Source organism: Callithrix jacchus, chromosome 8 (genome assembly GCF_049354715.1).
Source record: "Callithrix jacchus isolate 240 chromosome 8, calJac240_pri, whole genome shotgun sequence".
In the NCBI taxonomy this organism is placed as follows: domain Eukaryota; kingdom Metazoa; phylum Chordata; class Mammalia; order Primates; family Cebidae; genus Callithrix; species Callithrix jacchus.
In genome coordinates this window covers 45,967,995-45,990,597 of record NC_133509.1, presented here as the reverse complement: position 1 = coordinate 45,990,597, position 22,603 = coordinate 45,967,995, and the positions used below count along the sequence as shown (strand labels likewise).

The 22,603-nt window shown below is 42.5% G+C and overlaps 1 protein-coding gene and 2 non-coding genes across 13 annotated transcripts in view; 1 reads left to right on the top strand and 2 right to left on the bottom strand.

The window, feature by feature from the left end:
• Positions 1 to 1,683: 1,683 nt before the first annotated feature.
• On the bottom strand, positions 1,684 to 1,765 carry TRNAS-GCU (transfer RNA serine (anticodon GCU)). Its single transcript has one exon. It is a non-coding gene; the product is annotated as a tRNA-Ser (tRNA).
• A 114-nt stretch (positions 1,766 to 1,879) lies between these two features.
• The window catches only part of KNL1 (kinetochore scaffold 1), a 73,805-nt gene continuing 53,081 nt past the window's right edge, over positions 1,880 to 22,603 (top strand). For 3 of the 11 annotated variants that reach the window (XM_078334352.1, XM_054239728.2, XM_078334358.1), the window contains exons 1-7: positions 7,048 to 7,210; positions 11,871 to 11,922; positions 13,869 to 13,908; positions 15,147 to 15,206; positions 17,964 to 18,025; positions 20,130 to 20,182; positions 21,313 to 21,343. In XM_078334352.1, coding sequence (XP_078190478.1) covers positions 7,129 to 7,210; positions 11,871 to 11,922; positions 13,869 to 13,908; positions 15,147 to 15,206; positions 17,964 to 18,025; positions 20,130 to 20,182; positions 21,313 to 21,343 — 380 coding nt within the window. In that variant the 5' untranslated portion in view covers positions 7,048 to 7,128. Of the gene's footprint in view, positions 2,241 to 7,044; positions 7,211 to 10,589; positions 10,685 to 11,870; positions 11,923 to 13,868; positions 13,909 to 15,146; positions 15,207 to 17,963; positions 18,026 to 20,129; positions 20,183 to 21,312; positions 21,344 to 22,603 lie in introns of those variants that run through there. The other 8 variants (XM_002753598.6, XM_078334354.1, XM_078334355.1 and 5 more) reach the window with 7 other exon arrangements.
• Positions 15,992 to 16,094, bottom strand: LOC118145434 (small nucleolar RNA U13). Its single transcript, XR_004730548.1, has one exon. It is a non-coding gene; the product is annotated as a small nucleolar RNA U13 (small nucleolar RNA).

The window sequence follows — 22,603 nt, the reverse complement described above, 5'->3', positions numbered from 1 at the left end:
CCTGTCTGTAATCTCGGCTCTTTGGGAGGCCAAGGTGGGCAAACCATCTGAGGTCAGGAGTTCAAGACCAGCCTGATCAACACTGAGAAACGCCATCTCTACTAAAAATACAAAAATTAGCTGGACATGGTGGCACATGCCTGTAATCCCAGGTATTTGGGAGGCTGAGGCAGGAGAATCGCCTGAACCCCGGAGTCAGAGGTTGTAGTGAGCCCAGATCACGCCACTGCATTCCAGCCTGGGTAACAAAGCAAGACTCCATCTGAAAAAAGAAATCTGTTATTTCTATTGGTGACAAAATAATGGATAAGGCTAATATTACTGTAGTTAGTTGCTTACCATTTTTGAAGAATGTGCTTTCAATTAGAGAGTATGGAAATAAGGATGAAATTTTTTTTCTGAACCAAATAACCCACTGAATTCTATCCATGGATCGTTTGGAATGTGTGGAACTGGCAGAAACCCTTCCTAGTAGCAGGGTGAGCAAGGCTAAGGATGGGTATCTCAATGTCCTGAGCCCAAGGAGGTATCAACATTCCCAACGGATTTGGATCTATAACTGGAAGGAGCCACTGGAGCCAGCAGAGAAAGGGCCACTGCCTTCCACACAGTGCCCAAACCTTGCTGAAGCACCTGTCAAGTGCTGGGTTGTGGAGCATGATGTAATGCAGACAGCCTCATGGAGAAGAGAATCTATAAACCATTACTGCAAGAGATTGATAAATACTGATTTTTCTTTTGTTTTCTTTTTTTTTTTTTGAGGCAGAGTCTTGCTCTGTTGCCAGGCGCCAGGCTGGAGTACAGTGGCGCAATCCCGGCGCACTGCAATCTCCGCCTCCTGGGTTCAAGCAATTCTCCTGCCTCGGCCTCCCTAGTAGCTGGGACTACAGGCGCACACCACCGCGCCCAGCTAATTTTTGTATTTTTTAGTAGAGAAGGGGTTTCATCATGTTGGCCAGGATGGTCTTGATCTCTTGACCTCATGATCCACCTGCCTCAGCCTCCCAAAGTGTTGGGATTACAGGCATGAGCCATGGTGCCCGGCCTGATAAATACTGATTATTAATCTACAGCACAGTATAGGTGGGTGATTCAGCCAGTATTCAATAGATTTGGATTACACTGTCCTTCTGCAATTTAGAAGCTGTATAACCTTGGGCAAACTAATGTTTTAGTCTCCTCATCTGTAAAATGGAGTGATAAATATATCTTTCATGATCATAAAACATGTGGTGCCTGTAGATTAAAAATACTAGGTAAAGTGTCTCACGGTAGCTTTTGAAGTGAAACCTGGTATTTCGTAATCAGGACAGGTATTAAACACCCCAGAGTAACAGTCCACAATAATTGAAACTCCTCAGTGAGGAGCTAGGTTAAAGTTGGAACAGAGCAGCATTGAAACATATGGGATGGTAATAATTGTGGAATTCTATGCACTGCTGTTAACTTCATATAAAAAGAAATTAAATCCAGTACATTTTCTGATTCCCCAAATGTCTCTTTCCCTCCCTTTTTTCTTATCTGTGATGTCAGTGTTCCAAATACTGTATTTCAAGCATTTCAGACCTGAGATTGATGTCAGATTAATTGGGCAATAAATAATGAGTGGAATATTTAACATTTTCCACTCTGCTAATTTACATTGATTATAAGCAGGAAAAAAAAAAAAAAAAGCTCACACACCGACGAGGATGGGATTCGAACCCACGCGTGCAGAGCACAATGGATTAGCAGTCCATCGCCTTAACCACTCGGCCACCTCGTCCCGAAAACCTACTGTTTCCTGATTGCTATAGGGAGTAGTATCAAGGGGATGTGACGCAATGTTATGGAAACCGCCATTTTGTACGGAAGCCAAGGTTCAAAAACCGTAGCAAGCAATCGAAAGAAGATGGCGGCTCCCATGATTGTAAGGAAGGTCTGCACTGGGGAGAGGCAAAGGAAATTCGGTCGAAAATGAGATAAACTTGAAGCAAATGAAATTGGCACGGAGGCTGGGAAACTAGTTTGATTTAAGCAGTCTTAGAAATGGGGTTCATCTGGCCCCTAAGGGGCGGAGCCGAAGCGTAGAGCTGCTTTGCGCGTGCGCAACACCTGGGCGGTTAGATTTGAATACTTCACTAAGGCAAGCTGGGCGTTGTGGGCTGACGGCGAGAGGCGGCGGTGACTTTCCGCTCTGAGAAGCGTGTAGACCCCAGACAAGTCTGCGCAAGATTTATCGGGCGTGTGAGCCGCGGCAGGTAAGGAGAGTGACCCTTTAGTTCTGGGCTCCTGGGAAGGCTTCGGGTTTTGTCTGGACCCCCAGAAGTTCCGGCGGTGGGAGGTGGGGGACGCTCCTTCAGCCTGGCGGCCTCTGTGAGCGCCGGGCGAGTAGACCCCTCTGTCCCCGGCCGGGCCTTCGGCTTTCTCCTCTCTTCGGCCTGCACGTCCTGCCGCCTCCCTCTTCCCTAACACTTCTCCGCCCGCACCTGAGCCCCTCCGGCCACCCGGCTCCGGTTTCGTGTCCGTCGCTCTCTCGGCTCCCCTTCCGCTCTGCCCTGCTGTCTTCTGTTAGGGCTCGCGAACTCTTCTTGCACCCCTGCCTCTCTTCCCTAGGGACCTCTCGGCTGTTTGTATTTGTCACTTAAGCTTTTCTTGGCTCTAAATGAAATGACACCAATGAGTGATTTTTAAATTTTCAGCCTTTTGTGGTTTAAGATGTCTGCTCAGAGTGCCGGCAGCACGTAACAGATTTTTCATTTCCTGCAGATATAATAGTATTAACAAATAAAGTAAATATTAGTACGCCGCACATTAGTTTTTAAAAATCCTCCTCTGTTCATTATTCCTCAGGATTTAAGCCCCTATTCTTGATGTTTACTAGAGTTTGAGGGGAGAAAAATATTGCTAATTGTAATTTTACAGATAGGTTTAATAGGCATTAATAGATGAAGGATGTGGATGAAGACCAAAGAAGACTCTTACTTCCAGTCGGGATATGAAGATTGAAGTTTTCACTAACGTTGAATTCCGTAGATATTTATTGCGTTCGTTATCTTGTGATAGGGCTGGGGACATATGATGCAGAGTCCCAAACCTAGAGGGGTTTACAGTCCAGAAAGGAAAATAACTAGTATACACAAATAACTATAATACAAGACAGAACGTAAAAGATAATAGGACATTCTAAAGTGGTGTGGGAGCACAGAAAAGGGAAAGCTTATTTGAGAGCTTATTTGATGCTTTTGGAGATAGATTCTTGGAGAAGTCCATATTTGAGGTGGACCTTGGAGAGATGATTTACAGATAGGAGTTAATATATGATAAAATTTTGGTAATTAACAGTTAGGTTCAATGCAGTATAATTCTGACTTTGAATGGCTGGAAATGTTTACAAGATGATAAATACATGTAAATTAAATTAAAATGTTTAGAATGGTAGAATTATGGATGTGTTCAATGTTAAACAATAGACTGTAAAAAATACTCTAGATATTGACAGTAAAGCAGTGCTGTCCAGTAGGACTTCCTGTGAAAATAGTAATGTTATATCTGCACTCCAACATGGTATCCATTAGCCACATGGGACTATGGAGCACCTGAAATGTGATTTTTGTGATCGGAGAACTGAATTTTAAATTTTAATTTATTACTATTATTTTTTAATAGAGATGGGATTTCACCATGTTGGTGAGGCTGGTCTTGAACTCCCGACTTCAGGTGATTCACTCGTCTCTGCCTTCCAAAGTGCTGGGATTACAAGCATGAGCCACAACCCCCGGCCTATTTTATTTTATTTTAATTAATTTAAATATAAATAACTACTGTATTAGCACAGGTCTATAGTCTATCATTTCACTCTTTTTTTTTTAATTTTTTATTGGATTTTAGGTTTTGGGGTACATGAGCAGAGCATGCAAGACAGTTGCATAGGTACACACATGGAAGTGTGCTTTGCTTTCCTTTTCCCCTTCACCCACATTTGGCATTTCTCCCCAGGCTATCCCTCCCCACCTCCCCCTCCCACTGGCCCTCCCCTTTGCCCCCCAGTAGACCCCAGTGTTTAGTACTCCCCTTTCTGTGTCCTTGTGTTCTCATTTTTCATCACCTGCCTATGAGTGAGAATATGCGGTGTTTCATTTTCTGTTCTTGTGTCAGTTTGCTGAGGATGATGTTCTCCAGATTCATCCATGTCCCTACAAACGACACTGGAAAAATGTGGCACATATACACCATGGAATATTATGCAGCTATCATTTCACTCTTATCCTCCTATAGTCCTGAAAAATACTAACTCTAGATATTGGTTTCATAAATGCAGGAGTGGGGAAAGAGCCAGAGAGTAAATATTTCAGGCTTTGCAGCCTACATGGTTTTTGTCACATATTCTCTGCTTGTTTGAAGATTATTTAGATTAGTGGTTCTCAAACTTTCTTGATGCATGGCACCCTTAGATAAAAAAAGATGTCTAACAGTTCTATTTATTGAGTACAGTGGTTGTTGGGTCCAAACATTAAGTACATATGTCACAAACTTAGTAGCCATTTTAAAAAATACATAAATTGAAGGAAAAGATGATTTTGAAAATTTTATTCCTTTTTTTTTTGAGATGGAGTTTCGCTGTTGTTATCCAGACTGGAGAGTGCAATGGCACGGTCTCGGCTCACCGCAACCTCTTCTGGGTTCAAGCAATTCTCCTGCCTCAGCCTCCTGAGTAGCTGGGATTACAGGCACGCACCACCGTGCCCAGCTAATTTTTGTATTTTTAGTACAGACGGTGTTTCACCTTGTTGACTAGGATGGTCTCGATCTCTCGACCTCGTGATCCACCCACCTCGGCCTCCCAAAGTGCTGGGATTACAGGTGTGAGCCACTGCGCCCGGCCTGAAAATTTTATTCTTAAATAATCACACTTACTCATTGGATACATATGCCTGTTGGACACTGCACAACTTCCCAAACTTTGGAATCAGTTTATACCCTGCCACCCTCATTTCCTGTACCACTTTAATAAAAGTACTTGTTTTTTATCACAGCAACTGTGAACAATTTATCTTTACAGTGATGTTATTAAAACTAATGTAATGCACATGGTACTATTTTGAGATAGTAGTTTATACAGTACCTGACAGATGTTCAGAATTGCTGTGCATCTCTCAATTTTTAAATATCCTAGGACATCACTGTGAGTATGCTGCAGCACCCTTGGGTGCCAGGTACACAGTTTGGAACCAGTAACTTTTTTTTTTTTTTTTTTTGAGATGAAGTCTCACTTACCCTGTTGTCCAGGCTGGAGTACAGTGGTGCCATCTCAACTCACTGCAACCTCTGCCTTCTGGGTTCAAGGTATTCTGTCTCAGCTTCCCAAGTAGCTGCAAGTAGGTGGGATTACAGGAGCATGCTACTACACCCAGCTACATTTTTTGTATTTTTAGTAAAGACAGAGGTTTTGCCATGTTGCCCGGGCTGATCCTGAACTCCTGGCCTCAAATGATCCGCCAGCCTCAGCCTCCCAAAGTGCTGAGATTACAGGCGTGAGCCACTGCACCTGGTCCCTGGAACCAGTAACTTAATGTGTCAATAACTAAGAGTTTGGCCATAACAGTGTTTTATAAATGAAGCTTAATCTATGAGTCTGGAGTCTCCTATTTGTGTTGAAAGTGTAACTTTGGCTGGGCATGGTGGCTCACACCTATAATCCCAGCACTTTGGGAGGCTGAGGTGGGCAGATCACCTGAGGTCAGGAGTTCGAGATCAGCCTGGCCAACATGATGAAACCCTGTCTCTACTAAAAGTACAAAAATTAGCCAAGTGTAGTGGCGTGCGCCTGTAATCCCAGCTACATGGGAGGCTGAGGCAGGAGAAATGCTGGAACCCGGGAGGCAGAGGCTGTAGTGAGCCGAAATTGTGCCGCTGTACTCCAGCCTTGGTGACAGAGCAAGACCTTGTCTCAAAAAAAAAGAAAAGAAAAATAGAACTTAACAGTTATAGAATATTTAAAAAGGGGGACTTCAGTAACCTCTGAATTTCATCAGTTAAGTGCCAACTGATTGGTCTACAGATTGGACAGGAATTATGCTTTTAATGACTATTTTAAACAGCAAAGATCTTTAAGTGATCTTGAGTTGATAGTAGTTAATATTTTTATCTGTGAATTTTGAACATGTACACTGAATTTGAAAATATTTTCAAAGGAGAAAAATGCAAGTTGGTGGTCAAATAATTGTTTCTTTTTTTTTTTTTTGAGATGGAGTTTTCGCTGTTGTTACCCAGACTGGAGTGCAATGGCACGATCTCGGCTCACCGCAACCTCCGCCTTCTGGGTTTAAGCAATTCTCCTGCCTCAGCCTCCCGAGTAGCTGGGACTACAGGCGCACACCACCATGCCCTGCTAATTTTTGTATTTTTAGTAGAGACGGGTGTTCATCTTGTTGACCAGGATGGTCTCGATCTCTTGACCTCGTGATCCACGTGCCTCAGCCTCCCAAAGTGCTGGGATTATAAGGGTGAGCCACCGCGCCAGGCCCAAATAATTGTTTCTTAATTGCTCATTCAGCAAATGTTTATTGAGGCGAGGCCTGCTGGTTTATACTTGTAATCCCAGCACTTTGGGAGGCAGAGCTGGGAGGATCACTTGAGCCCAGGAGTTCATCACAAGCCTGGGCAACCTAGTAGACTCGAACTCTACAAAAAAAGAAAAAAAAAAATTTAGCCAAGCATGGTGGCAGATTCCTGTAACCCCAGCTCCTCAGGAGGCAGGGGCAAGAGGATTACTTGAGCCCAGGACTTTGAGCCTGCAGTAAGCCGAGGTCACACTACTGCACTTCAGCCTGGACAACAAAGCAAGATCCTGTCTCCCTGACCCCCAACAGAAAAAAGAAATGAGTGGATTGGGGATATTGGGAGCATTTATTGGAAATAAAATTACATGAGAAATTGAATAGACGTAAGTGGGTGTCATATTTTTTGGGTCTTAGAGGGAAAGTTTTCAAAGTTTAGCTATTAAGTTGGTCTTTGCTATTAGTTTTTTGAATAGCTACTGTTAATTTACCTTCTATTTGTAGTTTGCTATATTTTTTTAAAGTATTTTTTAAAAATTTGTTTTCAAGACAAGGTATAGCTCTGTGGCCCAGACTGGAATACAGTGGCATGATCATGGGTCACTACAGCATCTACCTCCCAGGCTTAAGCTCTTCTTCTGCCTCACCCTCCCAAGTAGCTGGAACTACAGGTGCGTGCTACCACGCGTGGTTAATTATTTTTATTTTTAGTAGAGACAAGGTCTCACTATCTGGCCACTCTCAAACTCCTGGAGTCAAGTAGTCCTCCCGCCTTGACTTCCCACAGTGCTGGGATTACAGGCATGAGCCACCATGCCTGGCCCATTAAAAGAATTTTTTTTTTTTGCCAGGTGTAGTGGCTGACGCCTATAATCCCAGCATTTTGAAAGGGCGAAGCAGGCAGATCACCTGAGGTCAGGAGTTTGAGACCAGCCTGACCAACATGGTGAAACTCCGTCTCTAATGAAATGCAAAAATTAGCTGCGTGTAGTGGTGGGTGCCTGTAATCTCAGCTGCTTGAGAGGCTGAGGTGGGAGAATTGCTTTAACCCGGGAGGTGGGGATTGCAGTGAGCCGAGATCGCACCACTGCACTCCAGCCTGGACAACAAGAGTGAGACTCCGTCTCAAAAAAAAACAACTATAGCACAACTATAGCTTTGAAAAGAAAGTATTTTTTTTAAAACAGGTAAGGATGTTAAAATTCATTAAGCATCCCCTCCACCTTCCCCCAGAGTCTCTCTGTTGCCCAGGCTGACATCCGGTGGTGTGCTCTCTCTGCTGGCTGCAGCCTCTGCCTTCCAGCCTCAAGCAATCCTCCCACCTCAGCCTCCGGGGTAGCTGGGACTACATGTGGGAGCCACCATGTTTGGCTAATTTTTGTGCTTTTTGTAGAGATGGGGTTTTGCCATTTTGTCCAGGCCCCTCCTGAACTCCTGAGCTCAAGTGATCAGCCTGCCTTGGCTGCCCAAAGTGCAAGGATTACAGGTGTAAGCCACCACACCCAGCCCTAAACTTTTTTCTTCATCTGTTGAGATGATCACATCATTTTTATCTTTTTTTGGGGGGGGCGGGGCAGAGTTTTGCTCTTGTTGCCCAGGCTGGAGTGCAATGGTGCAGTCTTGGCTCACTGCAGCCTTTGCCTCCTGGATTCAAGTGATTCTCCTGCCTCAGCCTCCGGAGTAGCTGGGATTACAGGCATTTACCATCCCACATGGCTAATTCTGTATTTTTAGTAGAGATGGGGTTCCTCCATGTTTATCAGGCTGGTCTTGAACTCCCAACCTCAGGCAATTACCCGCCTTAGCCTCCCAAAGTGCTGGGATTACAGGTGTGAGCCACCATGCCCGGCCCCATTTTTAACTTTTAATCTGTTAGTGTGGTAAATTGCAAGGTTGATTTTCTGATATTAAACAAATTGTGCATTCCTTTTTGGATCTTTTTTTTTTTTTTTTTTTGAAACAGAGTTTCGCTCTTGTGGCCTAGCCTGGCTCAATCTCGGCTCACCACAACCTCTACCTCCCAGGTTCAAGCGATATTCCTGCCTCAGCCTCCCTAGTAGCTGGGATTACAGGCATGAGCCACCATGCCCGGGTAGAGACGGCATTTCTCCATGTTGGATAGGCTGGTCTTGAACTCCTGACCTGAGGTGATACGCCCACCTCAGCCTCCCAAAGTCCTGGGATTACAGGTGTGAGCCACCACACCTGGCCTTTTTTCTTTTTTTAAAGAGACGGGGTCTCACTATGTTGCCAAGGCTGGAGGACAGTAGCTGTTCACAGTTGCCATGATAGTGCACACAGCCTGAACTCCTGGGTTCCAGAGATCCTTCTGCCTCAGCCTCCCAAGTAACTGGCACTGCAGTCACACTGCCCCATATCCGCCCAACCAATTTTGCATTTCTGAAATAAAACCACTTGACCGTGATATATTATCCTTTTTTACAAATTGCTGGATTCTTTTTGCTGATATTTATTTGGGATTTTTATATTTTTAAGAATGGCATGTAATCTTTCCTTGGTATGTGTGTGTATGTATGTCTCCAAGGTGGTTGCAGGAAAGGGAGTTAAATTTTTATCTCCCATGGTGGGAAGACAAACATTTTAATAGCTAAAAGTAGAAAAATAGCTGGCTTAGTGACTTGTGCTTATAATCCCAGCACCAGCACTTTGGGAGGCAGAGGCAGGTAGATCCCTTGAGTCCAGGAGTTTGAGACCAGCCTGGGCATCATAGTGAAACCCGTCTCTACAGAAATTACCCAGGCATATTGGCACATGACTGTGGTCCCAACTACTAGTGGGGCTGAGGCACAAGAATCATTGGAGCCAGAGAGGCAGAGGTTACAGTGAACTGAGATGGTGCCCCTGCATTCCAGCCTCAGCGACAGAGTAAGACCCTGTCTCAAAAATAAATAAATTATATTCAATAAAACTGTAAAAATTGAAAACTAGCAATATAAATGAGTTATCTGTTAACAAGGTAAATGGAAAAATAGTCAGCTAATAGTAAAAGTGGTTGCTTTGGGGAAGGAGGAAATTAGGGTGCAAGAGCTGCTAATTTTTTTTTTTTTTTAGATGAAGTCTCAGCTCTGATGCTAGGCTGGCTGGAGTGTGGTGGCACGATATCAGCTCACTGTAACCTCCACTTCCCAGGTTCAAGTGATTCTCTTGCCTCAGTCTCCCAAGTAGCTGGGACTACAGGCACACGCCACCACGCTCAGCTAATTTTTATATATTTTTTAGTACAGACAGGGTTTCACCGTGTTGGCCAGGATGGTCTCCGTCTTTTGACCTCGTGATCTGCCTGCCTTTGCCTCCCACAGTGCTGGGATTGCTGGCGTGAGCCACCACATCCGGCCGGAGATGCTAATTTAAAAACAGCAACTTAGCCAGTCTTATGTAATCAGCTCCTTATACTGGTACATGAAAGCTAAAATTAAAACTGTTATTTGTGAACAGGAGGTAAGTAAAACCAGAAGAGTGGAAAAGCATACTGAGAAAATGATCAAGAACAAGAGGAGAGGATCAGAGATTAGATCCTAGAACATCATCTTACTTACCTTAGTAGTTGATTGAATTCAGAGATACTAGAAAATAAGCAGGCTTTTATTTCAGTTGGAATTTCAGGTTCACTGTGAAGTACTGTTCCCTAATTTGGCCTTTGTTATATATGACCGAAGCACCTAAAACATCTTCCAGTTACCTGTTTACTTATTGCTAAAACCAAGAACATTGATCCTGTTTATGTGTATTGTATTAATTTAGTGTTGTGGTGGAAATGCTAATATGGTTGAGTCAAAATGTCTAGCTATTCTTTTTTGAAATTTGCAGTTGCATTTTTTTCTTACCCAAGGATGAGGTTCTAAAGTTAATACATAAAGTGAAAATCAAATATAGTTATAGGGAGGCAGAAACTGAGACCAGTTGAGGAAACTTCTCATTATGCCTCTTAGTTCATATTCTTTCCAGGGCAAATACTCACTGAGTGAAATTTAAAGCATTATTAGCTGCACTAATAATATGTTATTTTCATGTCTCAAATTTTTTGGCCAGGTGCGGTGGCTCACCCCTGTAATCTCAGCACTTTGGGAGGCTGAGGTGGGTGGATCACCTGAGGTTAGCAGTTCCAGACCAGCCTGGACAACAAGGTGAAACCTCTTCTCTACTGAAAATACAAAAACTAGCTAGGCATGGTGGTGTGCATCTGTAATCCCTGCTACTCAGGAGGCTGAGGCAGGAGAATTGCGTGAATCCAGGAGGTGGAGGTTGCAGTGAGCCAAGATCGTGTCATTGCACTACAGCCTGGGTAACAGAGGAGACTCTGTCTCAAAAAAATAATAATAATTTTTTTTTTTTTGCTGAGTACTTAAAGTTGACTTTTCCTCAGATAAATATACATATGATGCAAATGCACTGTATTTAGATATCTAATTCAGATGTCCCCAGCCCCCCGGGCCTCAGAACAGTATAGGTCCACTGACTGGGTGGCACAGCAGTAGGTCAGCAGCAGGCAAGCATTAGCGCCTGAGCTCCAGCCTCTGTTGGATAGCAGTCGCATTAGATTCTCACAGGAACACAAACCCAATTGTGAACTGCGCACGCAAAAGATCTAGTTTGTGGGCTCCTATGAGAGTCTAATGCCTGATGACCTGAGGTGGAACAGTTTCATCCTGAAACCATCCCCCACCACACCCTCATGGTCTGTGAAAAAATAGTCTTCCACAAAACCAGTCCCTGGTTCAGGAAAGGCTGGGGACCACTGACCTAATTGCCGTCCTTTTTGGGAGTGAATTATTAGATAATACGCAAACTCTTAGAAGCTAGGCCAAATTTTTATTTGAACCAGTAAAGTCCCTATTATCCTGATCAAAGTTAGTCACTGATTTTATTTTGAGTATGAAAATTTTCCAGCAATATTAATTATAATAGTGATTTAAACTCCTTAAAATGAATCATGTTTTATATCCTCATAAGTATAGTTTTTTCCTTCCCATTTTTTGGTCTTCTCTCAGAAGGTAACTCTGAAGTCACCAACTGTATTCTTTTTTTTTTTTGAGACAGTCTTGTTCTGTCGTCAGGCACCAGGTGCCAGGCTGAAGTGCAGTGGCACGATCTCAGCTTACTGCAACCTCTGCCTCCCGGGTTCAAGCAATTTTCCTGCCTCAGCCCCCGAGTAGCTGGGACTACAGGCGTGTGCCACCACGACCAGCTAATTTTTATATTTTTTTAGAGAGATGGGGTTTCACCATGACCAACTGTACTCTTAATCTCTTCATAGATTGTAGTTGCTCTTCCTTTTTTCTCACCTTTTCTTATATTGTATATTTGTTACAGAAGAGTTTTCTTCAAAAATGGATGGGGTGTCTTCAGAGGCTGGTGAAGAAAAGTAAGTTCATTTAATGTAGCTAAAAATGTTATATTCTATCAGAGAAAGATATTTTTCTAACTAGTAAGACCTGTCCATAACTTCTGAGATCTTTTTCCATTGCGTTGCAAGAAAAAGAAGTAGATGTCCATCCTGGTCAGCATGGTGAAACCCCGTCTCTACTAAAAATACAAAAATTAGCTGCATGTGGTGGCATGAGGGAGGCTGAAGCAGGAGAATCCCTTGAACCGGAGAGGTGGAGTTGCAGTAAGCCAAGATCGTGCCACTGCACTCCAGTCTGGCAATAGAGACTGCCTCTCAAAAAAAAAAAAAAAAAAAGAGGTAGATGTTACAGACTCATAGCTCCCCTTGCCATTACCATCTTTGTATAAACTCATCTACTCTGAGCACCATGGTTTACGCCTGTAATCCCAGCACTTTGAGAGGCTTAGGTGGGAGGATATCTTAAGCTCAGTAATTTGAGACCAGCCTGGGCAACATAGTAAGACACCTCTACCCCATTTCTACAAAAAATTAAAAAAAATTTTTTTGCCCCCCCACTCCCCCCAAAAAATAAAATTTTAAAAATGGAGGGCTTTTGGCTTTACCAGCCAGGGAGGGTGTTTGGCTTTGCCCAGGAAAGAATTCATGGGCCAGCAAGTGGTGCTATATGGTACTTTTATTGAAGTGTTAGTGTAAAGCAGCAGCACAGGTAAAGCTCCTTACAGAGCAGGGCTACCCCATACACAGTGCTCAGAGGCAGTTCTGCACTCATTTACACCCACTTTTAACTATATGCAAATTAAGGGGTGTTTTATGCAGAAATTTTTAGAATGAGGGTGGTAACTTCCAGGTTGTCAGGTTATTGCCATGGAAAGGGCAGGTGACTGCTGGGTTTTTGCTGTAGCAGTGGTAAACTGACAAGGCACACTGGTGGGCATGTCTTGTGGGGAGGTGCTTCTGCCCCAGACCTGTTTAGCTAGTCCTCAATTTGGTCCTGTGTCCTAGCCCTACCTTGGAGTCAAGTTCTGCCTCCTGCATCAAGAGTCTGTCTCAAAAATCATGATCATCCTCATCATCTCATCTAGAGTCAAATCTGAGAGGGATTTTAGACACTACCTCCCATCTCTTTATGTAAGAATGAGAAAATTGAGGACTAGGAAGATAAAATGATTTGTCTAAAATTGCCATTACAATCTGTTGGCTTGTTTGCAGCTTGCAGTCATAAGTTGTTGGCTCACACATAGTATTTTTTGGTCGTTGTTTTTTAAGAGACTGTGTCTTGACCAAGCTAGATTTGGACTCCTGGGCTCAAGTGATTCTCCTGCCACAGCCTCCTGAATAGCTGGAACTATAGATGTGGGGGCAACTGTGGCTGGCTTTGGCCTATACACGTTTTTTAGTTTTTTAATTAGTTGCCAAAATTTCAAAATCTTAAAATTTTGTACAACAATTGGGTTTTCAGCTTCTCTTGAAAAATCAAGCGTGGCATCATTGGGCTCCTATTCTTGTTTGGCAGCAACTAACCACAGCAGAGCAATGACTGACCTTAGGGTGAGAGAGGAATTCTCTAGGTCATTATAATCTCACACTACCTATTTTTCTTACTCCTAAAAAATTATCCGTTTATTAGCCTCATAGGCATTTGAATTTTCAAAACCTGGTCTAAAAATCACAGTAGTAAAACCAAAACTAGAGCCCATTTATCTTATTATTATACCTCTATAAATATGGTAAATTATGTTGTACATGATTATTATTCAGGAGATAGTCTTGTAGTATATATTATGTATTTTAAAACACTCAATTCCTAACTGAATTTAAAGTCTTGTAATATAAATTTTGCTTGCTGGAGTGCTAAGTGAAAGTGGTGACCAGTTTGAAAGCATGTACGGGGTGCTGTGATGATGGCTTTGGGAATTCAGTTTTTTATCAACGTATGTTTAAGTTGTTTTTTTTTTTTTCAGTGGCAATATAGAGAGACCTGTTAGAAGACAGCATTCCTCAGTAAGACTTACTTGAATTAATAATTATCAGTTTTTATTTAATAATAACTATATGTCATGGTAGTTTTGACTGTGGCTTCACCATCCTACCCTAACTGGCTTCCCGTTGCTCTCTGGATAAAGACTCAAATATTTAACATGGTCATACAATTCTGTAAACATACTAAAATTCATACTTTATGAATTTTTTTTAGTAATTTTATGAATTTTATGGTATATAAGTTATACTTCAATAAAGCTGTTTAAAATATATGTTTAACCTGTTGTACAAAGCTGTTGCAAGAGATTAAATCCAACCTAAACTGCTTTTGTTTTTTGAGACAGAGTCTCACTCTGTTGCCCAGGCTGGAGTGCAGTGGCCCAGTCTTGGCTCACTGTAACCTCCACCTCCTGGGTTCAAGCGATTCTCATGTTTCAGCCACCCAAGTAGTTGGAATTACAAGCATGCACCACCACACATGGCTAATTTTTGTATTTTTAGAAGATACAGGGTTTCAACCTGTTGCCCAGGCTGTTCTCAAACTCCTGGCCTCAAGTGATCCTCCCTCCTCAGCCTCCCAAAGTGCTGGGATTACAGGTGTGAGCCACTGCGCCCAGCCCAAACTGCTTTAAGCACAAGATGTATTGGGTTATGATAGTAAAAAATCCAAAGAAGGGATGGCTTTAGGCACAACTTACTGACCAGCAGTTCCAACAGTGACAACAGTACTAGGATTTCCTTTGTCTTTTTCTACTCTTAGTGCTTTCTCTGGGTAATCTTACGCAGATAGATTCTTTTCCCATAATTACTGTGGTATGTTTAGCTATCTTACGTCCAGGCTCAACTCCCATATGAAGAATAGTGAGTATCTTTCCGCAGACAGAAACAACTCAGAATTGAATCATGTTAGCTCGATTATCTTGATGTGGGTCAAGTCCTCATTCCTGAAGCAGTCATCGTTGACAAAAGCATATCAGATTGTTCTAGATAGGGCTGTGTGTTTTAACCTAGAGTTGGTGTGGAGTTCACTCAGACCACATGGGATGAGAGTGGGTAAAATAATAGGGGAGGATGGGCAGGTAGAAGGGAATAGATGTCTATTACTTAAATCTGCCACACAGTATAATATTGAGCAGAATGAATATGAGGAGTTTCAGAGGTTTTTATGAAAATTTTAGCTTTCTATCTATAACTTGAAATAAATGGATTCTAATGCATATGCCAGATTTTTTTTTTAATAATTCTAATTGTTAACCTAGATTTTGAAACCCCCAAGAAGTCCTCTTCAGGACCTCAGAGGTGGGAATGAAACAGTTCAGGTAAGTCTCTAGTGCAAACATTTGATAGATGACTATTTTTAGTGATACTTATAAGTCAGGAACTTCATTAGCTATATGAAGAGGCAATATCATAAATGATTACAAGTTGAATGTGTAAGCATCCCATGGCTTTTAGGTTAAAATCCAAACTTAAATATATTGGCATTCATTATTTTTCTTTTTTTTTTCTAGAAATGGTATCTCCCTCTGTTACCCAGGTTGGAGTGCAATGGCATGATCATAACTCCCTGCAGCCTTGAATTCCTGTGCTCAATCAGTTTCCCCCCCATCAGCCTCCTGAGTGGCTGGGACAATGGCGAATGCCACCATACCTGGCTATTTATTTATTTATTTAGAAATGGGGTCTCACTCTGTTGCCCAGACTGTAGTGCAATGGTGTGATCATGGCTTACTGCAACCTCCTCCTCCTGGGCTCAAGAGATCCTCCCACCTCAACCTCCTGAGTAGCTGGGACTACGGAAATGCACCACCATGCTTGACTAATTTTTGTATATTTTTAGAGACGGGGTTTTGCCATGTTGTCCATGCTGATCTTGAACTCCTGGGCTCAAACAATCCACCCACCTTGGTCTTCGAAAGTGTTGGGATTACAGGTGTGAGCCACTGTGCCCAGCCCTTTAAAACAGTGTTTTTTTAGTAGAGACAGGGTCTTGCTATGTTGACCAGGCTGGTTTTGAACTTCTGGGCTCAAATGATCCTGCCTACGCCTCCCGAAATAGGGGTATTACAGGCATGAGCCACTGTGCCGAGCCTTTCTTTTTTCATGCCAGATGTATAATATGCCAACATTGTAACAAAATTTGAGGAAAGCACATCTCACACATGCATGTAAAAACCCATAATCACACTTATGAACTATGAGAAGATCAGTTTTCTTTTTTTTAGTAAGAAATATATTAGTCTCTGTTAGTCCCAGTATTTTTCCCATGTCAGTATTATAATTGTCTTGTTAAGCTTAAGGCTACTACCTGTAGTGTCTTTCGGGGCTTTAACCAGGTACACTGCTTTCATGCAGAGGTGATACATTCCTGATTCTTTATTATAATAAGACTTATGGTCAGGTATTCAGAATTAACCCAATATAATTCTCTGTGGATTTTGTTTGTTGCTGTCTTTTGGTTTATTACTATTATTTTATGCTTTTACTTAAGCCCGGCAAGCTTAGGCCGGGCGCAGTGGCTCACGCCTATAATCCCAGCACTTTGGGAGGCCAAGGCAGGTAGATCAAGAGGTCAGGAATTCAAGACCAGCCTGGCTAACATGGTGAAACCCCATCTCTACTAAAAACACAAAAAAATTAGGTGGGTGTGGTGGCAGGTGCCTGGTGCCTGTAATCACAGTTAATCGGGAGGCTGAGGTAGAGAATCACTTGAATCCGGGAGGCGGAAGTTGCAGTAAGCCAAGAACATACCAGTGCACTCCAGCCTGGGCAACAGTGAAACTCTGTATCAAAAAAAAAAAAAAAAGCAAGTTCGTCCTTAATGTCTTTTGGCGTTTGTGTGTGCTGTTTATGTGAGTAGAAATGCTTGCTCTTGTTAAGGAAGGTGGGGAAGGAAAGTAAAAATAGTATATTCTAATGAAAATATGCTCAACATCATTGGCCATTAGGGAAATACAAATCAAAACCGCAATGAGATACCACCTCACTACTTCCCATTAGGATAGCTAAAATAAAAAACAGATGGCCAGGCACGGTGACTCACACCTGTAATCCCAGCATTTGGGGATGCCTAGGCAGGTGGATCATGAGGTTAGGAGATTGAGACAAGCCTGACCAACATGGTGAAACCCTGTCTCTACTAAAAATACAAAAGTTAGCCAGGCACAGTGGTACACACCTGTAATCCTAGCTACTTAGGAGGCTGAGGCAGGAGAATTGCTTGAACCCAGGAAGCGGAGGTTGTAGTGACCTGACATCACACCAGTGCACTCTAGCCTGGGTGACAGAGTGAGACTCCCTCTCAAAAAGAAATAAAAGACAATAACAAGTGTTGATGAGGATGCAGAGAAATAGGAACGCTTGTGCTCTGTTGGTGAAGATATAAAATGGTACAGCTGCTATTGAAAACAGTATGGCAATTCTCAAAAATTGGAAATAGAAGTACCATATGATCCAACAATTCCACTTCTGGATATATATCCAAAAGAATTGAAAGGAGGGTTTCAAAGAGATATTTTTACACCCATGTTCAAAGCAGCATTAATCACAGTAGCCAGAAGGTGGAAGCAACTCAAGTGCCCATTGATGGATGAATGGATAAACAAAATGTGGTCATATATACATAAAGTAAAATATTCAGCCTTGAAAAAAAGGAAATTCTGACACATAGTACAACATGTGAAGAAGTAATTCAGAATAAGACTTGATCTCTGGCCAGGGGCAGTTTCTCACTTTGGAAGGGCAAGGTGGAGGATCACTTGAGGTCAGTTAGAGACCAGCCTGGCCCACATGGTGAAACCTTGTGTCTACTAAAAATACAAAAAATTAGCTGGGTATGGTGGCGTACTCTTGTAATCCCAGCTACTTGGGAGGTTGAGACGTGAGAATTGCTTGAACCGGGGAAGCAGAGGTTGCATTGAGCTGAGATTGAGTTCTTGCACTCCAGCCTGGGCGACAGAACAAAACTCTTGTCTCAAGATGAGAAAAAAAAAAGACTTAATCTCTGTCTATAATACTCTGAGATGTAATTCACAGTGATTTTTCTAAGACTTATAGCATATATTCTCTGCCCTCAGGAATCCAATGCTTTGAGAAATAGGAAAAACTCGCGTCGAGTCAGCTTTGCAGATACTATAAAGTAAGTTGAAAGCAGAAGTAACTAAAATATTACAGGTACTACCAGTATTTTACGTGTCAAACCAAATGTATTGGTACTGACTCGATTAATTGTTTTGATTAAACATTAGTTGTTATTTAAAAGGTTATTCAGTATTATGTTTAAAAGAGAAACAATGAAAAAATTGCCTCTAAAGTCAGGAACAAAACAATGATATTCAACTGTTGTTTAACATTGTACTAGGGGCCAGGCGTGGTTATTATTTTTGGCAGATCCCATCTCTGCCAAAAAAATAAAAATTAGCCAGGCATGGTAATTTTTTGCGCCTGTAGTTCTAGATATTGAGGAGGCTGAGGCCACAGGATTGCTTCAGCTTAGGAGTTCCAGGCTGCAGTGAGCCATAATAGTGTCATTGCACTCCAGCCTGGGCAAGAGTGAGACCCTGTCTCAAAAAAGGAAAAAGAATAGCCTCTTTATAGTGAGTGATACTTCATATTGGCAGAATTAGAATTAACTGGTCAAATTCAAGGCATGTGTCAAATGCTCAACAAAGCTTATTCTTATTCATCCTAGTGGAAAGGGATCCTTTCCTGTGGAGTCCATGCTACTGTACCTTAACTGTTAATAACAAAAGCCAGTGAAATAATATTTATAATCACTGTTCCACCTCTGTACTTACAGTGGAAGCCCCTTGAGTCAAGGATCATGTGTTTGTATCCCAAACTCTGGTATAGTACCAGGTATATAGTGAGTGTTTAATAAATACTTGTTGAATTAAATTAATGTTTTAGGTTATTGAAAGAGAAAAAATAATTACTAAGTCAGAGCTCATTTAAAAACTATAACCTCTGCAGTAACAAATGGCCCAGAATCTTAGTTAAAAATTAAAAAATAGGGCCGGGCGCAGTGGCTCATGCCTGTAATCCCAGCACTTTGGGAGGCTGAGGCTGGTGGATTACGAGGTCAGGAGTTCAAGACCAGCCTGGCCAAGATGTTGAAACTCCATCTCTACTAAAAATAGAAAAATTAGCTGGGCATGGTGACATGCACCTGTAATCCCAGCTACTCAGGAGGCTGAGGCAAGAAAATCGCTTGATCCTGGGAGGCAGAGGTTGCAGTGAGCCGAGATCACACCATTGCACTCCAGCCTAGGTGACAGAGTGAGACCCCGTCTCAAAAAATAAAAATAAAAAATAAGGCTGGGGCGGTGGCTCACGCCTGTAATCCCAGCACTTTGGAAGACCGAGGCAGGTGAATCACGAGGTCAAGAGGTCAAGACCATCCTGGCCAACATGGTGAAACCCTGTCTCTACTAAAAACACGAAAATTAGCTGGGCATGGTGCGCCTGTAGTCCCAGCTACTTGGGAGGCTGAGGCAGAAGAATTGCTTGAACCCTGGAGGCAGAGGTTGCAGTGAGCCAATATCCTGCCACTGTACTCCAGCCTGGCACCTGGCGACAGAGCAAGACTCTGTCTCAAAAAATAAATAAATAAAATAAACAAGTAATTATAACAGCCTTGTCTCTACTAAAAATAAAAAAAATAAACCAGGTATGTTGGTGAGGCTATTTGGGAGGTGGAGGTGGGATGATCAGTTTAGCCTGGGAGATTGAGGCTACAGTGAGCTGTGATTGCACCATTGCAATCTAACCTGGGCAACAAAGCGAGACAAAACAAAACTACGATAGATTCTATTGTAGTAAACTAATTTTGGCATTTGAAATATTAAGAGTATATGGTATAGCAAAGAGGCAGCTAAAATCAAAGTATTATCTTTACCTATAAATAAGTGTTAATTTGTAGTCTGTGTTGAGTCAGTGGCTCAAGCCTGTAATGCAGGCAGATCACAAGATCAGGAGTTCGAGACCAGCCTGGCCAACATGGTGAAACCCCATCTTACTAAAAAAAATATAAAACTTAGCCAGACATGGTTGCATGCACCTGTAATCCCAGCTACTTGGGAGGCTGAAGCAGGAAAATTGCTTGAACCTAGAAGGTGGAGGTTGCAGTAAGCCGAAATCATGCCACTGCACTCCATCCTGACTGACAGAGCAAGACTCCGTCTCAAAAAAAAAAAAAAGATTACAAATTGCAGGTTTTTAATAAGCTTTATTTTCTTTTCTAGGGTATTCCAGACAGAGTCTCATATGGAAATAGTGAGAAAGTCAGAAATGGCAGGTAAGTGTGTTACTGTAATTCCTGCTAAGTCTGCTTTCTTTAAAATTCTGCTGTGGCTATCTAACCAGGCAACTGATACAACTTATTGTCTATCTTACTGCTTAAAAAGTATATGATGGGCGACGCATAGTGGCTTACACCTGTGATCCCAACACTTTGGGAGGTTGAGGTGGGAGGATCGCTTGAGCCCAGGAGTTCAAGGTCAACCTGAACAACATGGTGAAACTCCATCTCTACAAAAAATAAAAAATTAGCCAGGTGTGGTGGTACATGCCTGTGGTCCCAGCTACTTGGGGGGCTGAGGTGAGAGGATCACTTGAGCCCAGGAGATTGAGACTGCAGTGATTACACCACTGCACTACAGCCTGGGCAACAAGGCGCAAACCTGTCTCAAAAACAAAAAAAGTATACCTTGAGTCTTGGGGGTATAGAGTAGAGTGGACAGTTAATAATTTTTTTTTTTTTTTTCTGAGACAGAGTCTTTCTCTGTCGCCAGGCTGGAGTGCAGTGGCTTGATCTCAGCCCACTGCAACCTCCACCTCTCGGGTTCAAGCATTTCTTCTGCCTCAGCCTCCTGAGTAGCTGGGCCTACAGGCATGTGCCACTATGCCCAGCTAATTTTTATAGTTTTAGAAGAGATGGGGTTTCACCATGTTGGCCAGGGTGGTCTCGATCTCTTGGCCTCATGATCTGCCTGCCTCATCCTCCTGAAGTGTGGCTGGGATTATAGATGTCAGCCACTGCACCCAGCCCTTTTGTTTTTTTGAGACGGAGTTGCTCTCTTGTCCCCCAGGCTGGAGTACAATGGCAAGATCTTGGCTCACTGCAACCTTCGCCTCCTGGGTTCAATTGATTCTCCTGCCTCAGCTTCCCTGGTACCTGGGATTACAGGCATGCACCACTACACCCAACTGATTTTTGTATTTTTAGTAGAGGTGAGGTTTCACCATGTTGGCCAAGCTGGTCTCTAACTCATGACCTCAAGTCACCCAAAGTGCTAGGATTACAGGTGTGAGCCACCGTGCCTGGCAGTTAATAATTTTTTAAAACATTTTTAATGTCCTTAAGTAATTTTTCTAATGCTTTATCAGTGTGTCCTTGGACAAATTTAATTTTTATTTTATTTTTAGAAACAGAAGCAGGAGAAAGTCTCTCGATACAGTAAGTAATATTCAAATTATATTTAAAAAGTTATGTTAATATTTTTGTGTTTCTTTTATGGAATACCTAGAATTAATTCAGAAAACAAGTGCTTTGCAGAATCTAGTATACTACTATATCTGATTAATATGGCCATTGTACAGTTTATAGTTTTTTTGTTTGTTTTTCCAGACAAATTCTCAACTCTGTTGCCCCGGCTGGAGTACAGTGGCACCATCTCAGCTCACTGTAACCTCCGCCTCCCAAGTTCATGTGCTTCTCCTGCCTTAGCCTCTGGAGTAGCTGGGATTACAGGCACCCGCCACTACACCCAGCTAATTTTTTCTATTTTTAGTAGAGATGGGGTTTCACCATTTGGCCCTGCTGGTTTCAAACTCTTGACCTCGCCGCCTCGGCCTCCTAAAGTAGGGGAATTACAGGCATGAGCCACTGTGCCCAGCCTAGTTTATAGTTTTAATAGTGATGAAACCATATAATACATAAATCCTTATATTTATTAACTAATATAAAACAATAGATAGCAAGTCTTTAGTTTTTGATTAAATTCATTTTTCTTATTATAATATTATTACATAGAAAAGCCAATACCAGTAGCTCTTTAACAAACGAAAAGATGTTTTTTATTTATCATAAGAGAAGTATAAATTTAACTATATTGAGATATTTTTGGCCAGATGTGGTAACTCATGCCTATAATCCAAGCAGTTTGGGAGGCCAAGGCGGGTGGATCACCTGAGGTCAGGAGTTCGAGACCAGCCTGACCAACATGGTGAAACCCTGTCTCTACTTAAAAAATACAAAAAGTTGGCCAGGCATGGTGGCTCACACCTGTAATCCCAGCACTTTGGGAGGCCATGGCAGGTGGATCACGAGGTCAGGAGAATGAGACCATCCTGGCCAACATGGTGAAACTCCGACTCTACTAAAAATGCAAAAATTAGCAGGTTGTGGTGGCGGGCACCTGTAGTCCCAACTACTCATGAGGCTGAGGCAGGAGAATTTCTTGAACCCTAGAGGTGGACGTGAGTTGAGATCACGCCACTGCACTCCAGCCTGGGTGACAGAGCGAGACTCCATCTCAAAAAAAAACAAAATTAGCCAAGTATGGCGGCACTGTGCCTATAATCCCAGCTACTTGGGAGGCTGAGGCATGAGAATCGCTTAAACCCAGGAGGTGGAGGTTGCAGTGAACTGAGATCATGCCACTGCACTACAACCTGGGTGGCAGAGCAAGACTCTGTCTCAAAAAAAAAAAGATAC